Here is a 10777-nt window from a genome sequence, read left to right as displayed (position 1 = left end):
ACTACCTCTGTGAGCTGACCCAAGAATTCCTGGTCAAGCTCTTCCCCCTGGTTGGGAGGTCTGTAGTAGACCCCCACCGTTAAGTCCCTTTCCCCTGGACTGCCCTGTACTCTAACCCAAAGCACTTCAGAGTGCCCCTCCCCTGACTCCTTGCTTCATAAGGAAACAGGACTGGCAGCACCTTGGGAAGGGGCAAGGTGGGGAGAAGGAACGTGACAAACGGTCTGTGGTGTCTGGAAACTGGTACAGAAGGGAGAAGGGCAACGCTGCCATCCGTCCTCCAGCTGCCGGCACAAGGGGCCGCTTCCCCCGTGATGTGGCGCAGGACCTGGCAGGGCCTTATGGCTACGGTGTCAGGGGACAGTGCGGCCTGGTGGTTTGTAATATTGCCAGGGCAGGGAGACAGCCAGGCACCCCGTGGTGCAGAAAAGACCAGCATGTTCCTACAACCCTGGAAGATCCCTGTTAGTGGCCATCATTCCCACGCACCAGACCTCAGCTTGGGGTGGCTCGGAGCAGGTAGGGGCGCAGCGGCATCACATTGCTGTGAGCTTGCACTGCCTTCTTTGCCTGGGTCTCTAGGAAAAAGTGCTGTAGATGTGCAAATACTAGTATCTGTATGTGGGTTTGGGTAGGAAATACTCCATTAGCTGGGCAGCCCTCCAGCCTGGTCTGGCACGGTGCAGGTTGCACACGGGCTGTGGAGAGTTCCCACAAAGCAAACCCCACCAGGCCCTTTCCTCCCTCTCCAGGGTTTGCCAGCCCAGTGCAGCAGACTCCTGGCAAAGAGTAACCCTAAAATGAGGGATTGCTGAGACGCGGAGCTGTGGGACCCGGTCACTGGACGTTTGGCCTTTTCAAGACAAGAGGAGGGCCTCTCCAAGCAAGCCTGCTGCAACCTGTGAAACTCAGTCAAGCCCCAGCTGGGATCCAGGCTTTCAGGTCGGCGGCTTGTGCTGAGAGGAGCCTGGCCAGAACCAGCAACCCTCTGAACTGTGGTCAAGATCAAAATGATCCCCCCAGCTGCCCCGGGACCCTCGGAGCTCAGTGATGCATCTTTAGGGAGACTGGCCCACTTGAGAAACTATCTGCTGGATATTAAAGCCCAGAAGGACGTGGAAGCATCCTTGCTGCAGCTCTCTGGAGTTGCTTTCGGCTTTATCTGACTCATGCGGCCTGGCCTGGCCGAGCCTCCATCCTGGCTCTCTGTCCAGCCCCATGCGCCCTTCGGGATTTCCATCTGGATGTTGACCACTACCCAGATGGCAGACTTCCTGCACCTCGGCCCTTGTTAACGGTGGACAGGCAGCCCATAGCAGAGGGGGAAAATAGAGGGACAGCTTTGCCACCAGGGCACTATCAAGCAGGCGATGCCCCCATCTTGGCTCCTGAGTAGGGGTGATTGCCTGGCCTTTCTCTTGTCTACTTGTGCCTCGCTCTACTTCCTGGAAAAAAGAGAAGCAACTGGAGGGCTTTTGGCTTCCTTTTGTGCATGTAAAGGAGCTGGATCCCTACTAACAGCCTGTCATGAGCGCTGTGTCCTGTTACGGCCATGTGTAAATACTGCCTCTCCTCCCAGGCCCTGGAAACGTGGAGAAAACAGAAGTGTAAAGGCAATGTGTCTTGCCCAAGGCCACATGCTGCATCAGTGTCAGAGCCAGGTCTCCCTCTCAGGCCACACTGACTCTCAGCCCTGCGGCCAGGCTACTTAAACTAATCAGTTAAAATAGCGTTCAAACCTGAGATGGAAACGCACAGATCCTTGCCCTCTACCCCCAGTGCTGTCGCATGCTGTCTGGTCCTTGTAGCCCTTAGGACCTGCCATGATGGGAGGTCTTAGCTCAGATCCCTTCCGTTCCAGGGCCCCTGGCGCCTGCCTGCAGCAGGGGACAATTCGCTGCTTGCCTGCACAGGCGTGGTGAGAGAAGGACAGTGCTATGGCCTGGGAGCAAGCAGCAGGACGAGTGTATGCTGGGCGGCCCTGTGGACAGAACTGGGCACCCTGGCGCGTGCCCCTGCCAACAGACTGTGGCCTTCTGAGATACGGATGCCCCATTTCCATGGCAACAGTGTGATGCTGGCGTCAGGGTGTTCCTCTGCCTTTCCAGCAAGTGTGGCAGCCACAACGCTCGGTGGCTCACGCTCACACCAGACGACATCAGAGATGCCCTCGTGGGACAGGCAGCTTGGAAATCCGGAGCCGTTCGGGGACCGGAGCTGCTTGACTTAGTTTCACTCTGAGGTTGATGCCTGATACTCCGGGGTGAGAACACAAGATCTCTGCCTGGCTCGCAGCCAGCGCCGCTCGACTGCCCGTGCCAGCGCTCATTCTCGTGCTCTCAGCTGCTTGGCGACTGCTCTCCCCAAACCCTGAAAAGTCCCCTATGAACAGTCTCCATGTGAAGCTACCTGTCATCTCACTGAATCCTGCTGCTAGTTGGGTTGAAGAAGGCTGTGTGCATGCTGTTGCAGGACTCCTTTGTTCCGGGAGTGGCATATAGTGCAAATACTATCGAACGTGCCCAGACTCCATAACCCCGGTTTCTCCAGGAGGGGCAAAGCTCTGAACTCTGCTCACTCAGTGGGGCCAGGATTTCCTCTCCCTCTGGCTGTGAGCCCCTCAGACACAGGGAAACTCTCCCCAAGGCTGCCCTTGTGCTGTGGGTCAGAGGAGAGCTGTGGCAGCTGGAGCCAGGCTTCGGGCACTGGTATGCAGATGGAGGTTTTCCAGAGACAAGGTGTGCTCAGCCTGGGCTGAGAACCAGGAACCCCGGACCTTTAATCCTGGTTCTGATAGTGCTTTGCTGGGTGACCTTGAGCTGGCCACAGATGCCCCCTCTCTGCCCCTGTTCCCTGGTGGGGGGATATATACTGAGCTTGTGGAGGGTGCTGGCAGGCTTGTGTTGCACTGGGCAGACCTCCCAGCACCATGAATGCCCAGGTGACAGAGCCATCCCCGGGCAGCGAACTGGCATAGCTGAGCAGAGCTCTAGTTTCAACCCTGGGGTGCCTCGGGATCCTTTCGAGGGTGCCACACCATGTTAGATGTGCAAACACAAGCCACAAGATAAACCCAGAGCTTTCAAATAGGAATCCATAGCTTGAAACCCATGCTCGGCTCATTGTTCTGCAGTGAAAGATCAAGCGGAAACTCAGAGCTGGCATCTTCCAAGCAGGCCTCGAGTCTGAAACGGTGGGGACCGCTGCCCTAGTCCTTATGCACTCTGCTACCAACAGCATCCCCACTCCCCCCAGAGTTAGGGAGCGCTCACATTACCTGGCTCCATGGATGGGTGCGCTGTCTTCTCTGTCAGTGTTGCCCCAGACTAGGCTGATGGGCTGCCCAAACCAGGGCAAAGGGCCCTGTGTCAGGGGGGTCAGATGTTCCCGGGGATCTCTATAGCCTTGCTGCTCTCGCTCTGCGGAGACTCTCTGCTCCCTGCATTCCCCTGGGAGCGACTGTCCGCGCCTCCCGCCCTGCTCGGATTTGGTTTCTCTGGGGCTGAGCTGAGCCTTATTAATAATTGACGAGCTTGTTTGCAGATGGCTGTGTACACAAGGGCAGCGCCGCTCCGTGCCATGGTGTTCCCAGCCAGGCCAGGCTGTACCAGCATCTCCCTGCCCCCGGGGGTGGGGGGGAGAGGAAGGCCAGATGCATGGAGGCTGACCTCCCCTTCCCTATCTGTCTTGGGAGGGGGAGCGTGAGCCTGTCAGAGCCTGCTCTGGATAAGGCCACCCTGAACAGGCCAGGGAGCCCTTTGATCTGTAAATACATGTGAAAGCCAGTGCAAACCCAGGGCTCGACGCAGATGCGTGTCCGGGAGCAGGCCGGCCTGTCTCGCTGCACCACGCATCCATGCAAAGAGCGGTGGGTAGCGCTGCTGTGAGCCCGGCTCCAGTCCAGAGGTGGCTGCATTTCAAGGAGGACTGAAGCACGTCTTTCCTGTCCCGTCTGTAAAGCGCTCTCGGACCTGTCGGATGGGAGCAGCTGTATCAGCAGAGCATGTTGTTTATCTTGTGTTGCATCTTTGTTCGGTCCTTCCTCCTAAAATGAGAGGGATCGGCAGCGATTGGGAAAATAGAGGCAAAGCGAATGGGTATGAAGAAAAGATATATGGGCGAGCGAGGGTTCAACTAACAGAGAAGGGAGGAAGAAAAGAAGTAGCTTGCAGGCCCTTCTGGGGCGGAGGTGTTGCTCATTCAGGGGAATAAGTGGGTAGGGCTCTCCTTGGCCTCACACCCGGGCCCGCGTGTGCTGCAGCATTTGCAGCGCGGTAAGCAGAGCTATATGGTCAGGACGCTGCTTAGGACACACTTCAGACAGCTGCTGTCACAGGGGCCAGAGGGGAGCCCTTGGGGAGACCCACTAGCTGCAGGGCCCATGCTTCCCTGGCAGGGAGATCCCAAGGAGGGGTGAGGGGGTACCTGCATAGATGCCAGTCGAATTAAGCTGATAGGAAATGGATACGATTTTAATTTAATTGGCAAATGCATTTGGACCGTTGTTGCACTTCCAAAATCAAAGGGATCATGGTCTAACAGCTGGTGAATTGGGGAATCCCACCTCAACAGATACCACAGGCCTGGCACCAGGGGACATGTGCATGATGTGAGACCTTGGGAGGGGATGGTCCTGCCACTAACCATGACCGGGACAACGGAGAGAAATGTCCAGAGCTCCTGTGTCTCGGCCAACAAGCAGCACCAGGTGATGTTTTTCCACTGCATTAGGTTTTTGCCATAAAAAGGCTTGGTTTGGCCCAAGGGACTGTTCTGCAAAAAGCTGCAAACCAAACCAAAGTTTATTTTGCTTTCACAAAAAAAAATACCCCATGCCTTTCCCCCAGTGATTTATTAGAAATGTCCTTGCAACAGGCCTCAAAAGGTTCCCGTTGGCCACAACCAGGGTTTGCGTAGTGCTGCCGATGGGTATCGGAGAGTGAGAACACGTACGCATGAAAGTGTGTTTCATTTTGGGGGACACAAGCGGGTCAAGCCGAGCGCCTGCAATGAAAGTAACCCTGCAACTCCCACGGAGAGTCACTTCTTGCCTGGATCTAATGACGAAGTGAACTTTGGTTCATGAAAGCTCGTGCTCGTGCTCTCTACATAGCTCACGTAGTAAGTCTATAAAGGTGCACCTCTCCCCTGCCTTCTGATGCACTTTTTCTACTAAGAAGCAGCAGCTGCCAGCTCCACATTTGTACCGGAAAGGGAGGATGGGGTTTGTCCTGCACCCAGTTTGGGCCTCACCAGGTGAGGGAGGGGGCTCATTTCTAACCCGTGTTGTTATGCCAGCATTAGCTAGCTGCAGGGTGGATGTGGTTATAAAAGCACCTATAAAATAGCATGGTTGACTCAGCACCTTTATGACACTATAACTGTGCCCTGCCCAGGGCTGTATCACTTCCAGTTTAGCAGCCCAGAGCACAGCGTGTGCTGGGAAGTCATCAACAGCAACCCTGCCCCTTCCTTTCCTCCCCTGCTCGGCTCTTGCTGCTGCTGTCCCTGGCCCAGGCTGTGCACCCCCTTCTCTCCTGGGAATCATTAAACATCAGTTCCTTACTAAGACGGTGGAGGTGAGGGTAGCCCAAATGCCCCGTGCACTCAGCCTGGATGAGAATCGAATTCCTTCCTATGTCCGCTACCTCTTCTGCGACTGCCCCGGCTCCTGGCTGGTATCCGTGCTGGGGGCACCAGGCATGCTGCCCACGCAACAGCCACTCATCCCCCTCGCCTTTCCGGCACAACTGGTCTGACGGAGAGTCTCCGCTTGTCTGATTTTTGGGTAGTTGGGGAACCACCAACACACGGGGTGCGAGGACAAGCACCCTCTCCCTGTATTGGCAGAGTCGAAGAGAGGCTCAAGGCCGGATGGGCTGTTGGCGTATCCGTACGTTTCTGAACCCAGGATCTGGGAAGCCCAGGGGGGACCTGGCACAGGCAAGAGGGTGGGAATGGAAAGCAGGAGGAGGGAAGGGAAACAGAACTGGAAGAACAAAGAACAACTCCACAACTGCTCAGCTGCTGGAGACGTTACAACTGAGTGCTGTGACAGAAAGGGTTGCTTTATTCCTAACCCGCCGCACAGACCTGTAGGGATACAAAAGCACCCTGACAACCTCAGCAAAGGGCACGTGTCCCCCAAAAGGCTGCAGAACGGAAAGGGAGCAAGGAGCAGGATTAGAACAGCCACAAGCGCCGGCAGCCAGAAGTTGGCAATCGTGCCTTTCGCAGACCAGAGCAGGACACAGAGAACTATTTGCCTTGCCTCCAAAAGCCGATCGGGTCTCTATGGATCTTGATTTCGAAACCGCAAACTGCCGCCTTGTTCTCTTGCACCGCGGGAGCCTGCCCACGCGAAGCAAGCTGGTCTGAAACAATTCCTCCCGAGCGGGATTCTTCTCCTGTTTGCTACCAGTCCTATAGAAGTGTTTATTTTCTGATACTGGTTTCTATACAGACTGTGTAACTAGTGATTATTGCTTCTGTGCAGATAACACTCATTCACGGGAGATGGCTTGGTCCTATTCTAGAGGATCCGAAGGCTGCAAAAGATCCCGATTTGCATCTAGCCTGACCTTTGGCATGACGCAGACTGGACCGAATCACTAACTAACCGCTTCCTCCCACGAGCCGAGCCCACAGCTTCCAAGTGAGCGGCAGTATCTCCTGTAGGAAGACATCCAGGCTTGACTGAATGATGTCACTTAACAGAGGGTCTGTGCCGAGCCTTGCTAAGTTGTTAGTTACCCTCTCTCGCCAAAGCTTGACCCTTATTTCCATCTGAATTTGTCTAGCTTCAGCGGTCAGATCTGGTCACTGTAAAGTTTAAAGAGGCCTCCGCTGTCAGAAATGACTGATCTCCCCACAGCAGGGAGACAAAAATGTGGGGCTCTGGGGGTGGCTTCCTTAGGAGGAGCAAGGGTGCTGCAGGAGGGCTGCTGTGGCCCGGTCCTGATGGGCCATCTTTGCGGGGCCGCGTTTATTCCAGGCCAGAGGGAAATCTCTTGAAGCCAACGCAAGTCTCTTCTCCAGGCTTTGGCTCAGGCGGGAAAGAGAAATATGGGGAAAGGCGGGCGGGGGAATGAAGGGACATTGCTCAGCACCGGGAGGTGGGCGCTGAGAGCCGGGAGCAGCTGTGTTGGTCTGCAGACGGCTGGGCCCGGGGTGCTGAGGATGCAAGCCCGCCCACCAACATTAGCAGGAGCAGAAAAGATGAAACAGGTTTCCCTCCCGCAGAGCTGCCCTCCGCCGCTCCAGCTGCTGCACGGGGGATTTTGCTGCCTTCAAACAGCAAACGAATAACTAAAACCCAGCCAAGTCCCCTCAGGACTTTGCACCCTGGAGGGCCGGAGCACAACGGACATGGCGATGGCCACGGACGGGGGGGGCGGCTCAGCCTTTCCAAGCGCTGCCAGGCGACTGGCGGGGGTCCCGCCCCCAGACCGGCAACGCACCGCAGCAGGGTGCAGAGCTCCCCCCGGAGCAAACTGCTGCGCTGCAGCGCGGACACACATGCGCACGCGCGACTCCCCCTCCTTCCCCGCCGCGGCGGTGCAGCGCACTCAACGCGGTCACGTGACGGCTGCCGCGCAGGCGCGACGTGAGGCGTCCTACAGCTCCCAGCCTGCCTTGCGGGCCCGGCGCCGCGCCGCGCGGGGCGAGCGACGGCGCGCGCTGCCTGCCGGGAGTTGTAGTCCCTCGGCGCGGCCCGGCCATGGCTTCTGCAGGCGGCGGCGGCGCGGCCGAGGCGGAGCGCCCGCACCCCAAGCCCTTCCTCATCGGCGTCAGCGGCGGCACCGCCAGCGGCAAGGTGAGCGCTCGCCCGCGCGTGTCCGCGCCTCCGGCTCAGCGCGCCGTGACCCCCATGGGGCGCGTCCACCCGAGGGGGAAGCGCGATGAGGGGGCGCTCGTCTGTCCGCGGCACGGCTCTCTCCGGGATAAAAGGGGGGAGTGATTTCCAGCTCGCGGAGGGGTGCAACCTTCCTAGGACCCATCTTTCCCCCATTGAGTGTCGACGCCAAACCCCCACCGTCGGATCCTTCGCCTGCCCCGGCTGAGCGACAAAAACACACCTCTGAAGCGTCCTCCGACGGGTGTTGCCTGGGCACCTGCTGGCTGTTCGGGGGTGCGAAGCGTCGCGAGGGAGCGGGGACGAGGACCGCGCCACATCCGTGCGTGGTCTCCTTCGCACCCTCCCGGGGGTGCGCTGGCGCGGGGGCGAGGGCACGGCAGAGGCAGGCCCCCGCGGCGCGGCGCGGCGCTCGCCCCGTACTGCTGGGCGCCCCTCTCGTGCTGGGCGAAGCAGGCCCCCCCCCAGCGCAGCCGGGGGGAGAGGAACCTGAGCCCACGGCTCTGCCAGCAAGGGTCGGGGAGGCGAGTTTCAGCTGCCAGTGGTGTGGCTCAGTGCGAAGGGCCATGCGGGACCCCCAGGTCTAGTCCTCCTTCTTCGTTCCCCTGCAAGGCCCTTCTTCTTCATTAAAGCTGCTCTGAGAGCTGCTTTGCGACCGTCGCTGGACACTGGTCTTTAAAACTACTGAGAGGGATCCTGGGGCTGCTGCAGAGTGCTCGATTGCCCCACGGCCTGGCAGAGATGGGGCGGGCTGAGCAGGGGTAGAGCGTCCGTACTTCTTCCCCGGACCGCTTTTCCAGTCATTTGCAAGCCTCTCCGAAGCCTCGGCCCTTGCTGCTTTGGCAGCGAGCAGCGTAGCAGCCTGGTGAGGCGGAGCGAGGCTTGGAAACTGCCCCGAGGGCTGTCCCATGGCACGGGGCTGGTTTCAGGGTTGCCCTTTGTGGAGCGGGGCTGCGGCTCTGCACTGCACGCATGTTACTGAAGTTTGATGCACACGCTGCGCCAGGCGCTTGGCCGTGACTCAGCTGTGCCGCGTCTTGTCCCCAGTCCACAGTGTGCGAGAAGATCATGGAGCTCCTGGGCCAGAACGAGGTGGACCATCGTCAGCGCAAGGTGGTCATTCTCAGCCAGGACCGGTTCTACAAGGTCCTCACCGCTGACCAGAAAGCCAAGGCACTGAAGGGGCAGTACAATTTCGACCACCCAGGTAAAGCACACAGGATCTCACGTCTCCAATCCTGGTTTCTCCTTCCAGTCCCCAGTTTTTACATCTGTAGAATGGGCATAACACTGACTCCGTTCCCTCAGTATCTCTGCGGTACACATGACTGGTTGCAAAGCCTGTTTGGCTTGCTGGGTAAAAACCACCTGCAGGGAACAGAAGGCTTGGAAGATGCTCGGGCCTCCATGCAGAAAGGGGGCCGGATAGGTCCTGATTCTGCCAAAGTTGCATTTTTTTCACGGCCGTTGTATTTGTGTAGCACGATTGCACCCCTCGCTAGGACAGCTCCTTCACCTTGCGATGGAGATGTGTGCTCATCCTGGACGTAAAGGCCATTTTTTTGCTCCTTAGCCTTGTGCTATAGATCTGCAGATTGCTGACACTCCACGTGGGGCTGCAGTTTCCTCGTTTACAGCCGCTAAAATGCACTGAAACGAGCTAAGAATATGGTAAAAAGCCCTCCTCCTGGTTCGTCTCAACATAAGCTGCTCTGGGTGCAGAGGTGGAGTGAACTCGCTGAGTGCCCAGGGAGGCAGTAGGGGAAGCAAGCATTTGCCAACCGTGGTAGACAGGGCCAGGGGTGGCATGGGCAAGGGAAGGGAAGTCGTAGGTGCCAAGGCTGCTGCTCTGGTGACAGCCCCATGGCTTGACTTCCTGGGAGCAGATCTCAGTGCCCTGTTCCCCACCTTGCCCCCCTGCCCTGCTTTGTGCCTATCCAGGGCAGGGCTGTGCCTGCTCTAGCCTGAACACACGTAACACCCAGAACGGTTTAATGCTGAAGCGCACAGACTTACAAGCTCTTTATTGCAGTTTGAAGCCGTCTGGCACCGTACAGCAGTGGAGTGGGGAAAAAAATCTTTTGAATATCTTCGCTATTAATCGTTTCAGTGTTACACATGGATGCCAAGGGGCCTGTGATGCAAGTCTGCCTGGTCCTCCAGGCATCCCACGCTGCACTGTGCCTCACTCCACTGCTCCCCTGTAACCCTGCTGCAATGGGGCTGTCTGGTGCACAGCCAGCACTCTCCTGCCCCTGCTTTTCCCCTCGTTTGCTGGCAGTTTTAAGCCATGAGCTCCTTGAACTGCTGGGTCAGTAGGAGCGATTGGTGTAAGACCAGGCATTCCCCTCACCCTCTATTTGACTGCAGCTCGTCATCAAGTTGTCCCTGCACCCCAGGGAACCAAAAAAAGCATGGGTCCAGACACTGACACCCCCCCCCTCCGGCCCTTGTCAGGCAGGAGCATGGCAGACTTTGGTTGGTGGGAGGCGATGGTCTTCTCTTAACAACTACATGTGAGATGGTGCAGATGCCACCACCCAGCCATGAGCACGGGTGCAAGCACTGCCTGTGTGCCTAGGGCAGGGCAGGCTGGGCTGTGCTGGATGAACAACACGTGACACTGTTGTGAGCAAGCTCCCTAGCATCATGAAGGAACAGAGCATGAGCGTGCGTGTGTGTTGGGGTCAACACTACATATGCACCTTTAGGGCCATAGTGCAAGTAGCCATGAAGGACCACAGAGAGAGAGTGTGAGTGTGAGTGTGTGTTTAGGGACAGCGTGCATGTTACCGAGGAGCACAATGAGTATCTGGGAGGGCGGGGGAGCAGGGGCAGGGAGGATGCACACACTGCCGTGCAAACATGTTTTTATGGATTTTTTTTGCGGGGGCGGGTGTTGGTCTATAGTGTGTGTGTGTG

General features: G+C 57.6%; 2 protein-coding genes across 2 annotated transcripts in view; one reads left to right on the top strand and one right to left on the bottom strand.

Moving 5' to 3' along the window:
• LOC109313958 (proline-rich transmembrane protein 1) overlaps nucleotides 1-3582 on the bottom strand; it is a 7610-nt gene extending 4028 nt beyond the window's left edge. Inside the window, exon 1 of the mRNA XM_019540832.1 lies at nucleotides 3278-3582. Coding sequence (XP_019396377.1) covers nucleotides 3278-3287 — 10 coding nt within the window. The 5' untranslated portion in view covers nucleotides 3288-3582. The remainder of the gene's footprint in view (nucleotides 1-3277) is intronic.
• Nucleotides 3583-7695: 4113 nt separating this feature from the next.
• The window catches only part of UCK1 (uridine-cytidine kinase 1), a 6589-nt gene continuing 3507 nt past the window's right edge, over nucleotides 7696-10777 (top strand). Inside the window, exons 1-2 of the mRNA XM_019540829.1 lie at nucleotides 7696-7816; nucleotides 8903-9062. Of these exons, the coding sequence (XP_019396374.1) occupies nucleotides 7721-7816; nucleotides 8903-9062 (256 nt within the window). The 5' untranslated portion in view covers nucleotides 7696-7720. The remainder of the gene's footprint in view (nucleotides 7817-8902; nucleotides 9063-10777) is intronic.

Source organism: Crocodylus porosus, unplaced genomic scaffold, assembly GCF_001723895.1.
Source record: "Crocodylus porosus isolate Cpor-Errol unplaced genomic scaffold, CroPor_comp1, whole genome shotgun sequence".
In the NCBI taxonomy this organism is placed as follows: domain Eukaryota; kingdom Metazoa; phylum Chordata; order Crocodylia; family Crocodylidae; genus Crocodylus; species Crocodylus porosus.
This window is presented reverse-complemented; position numbering and strand designations above follow the sequence as displayed.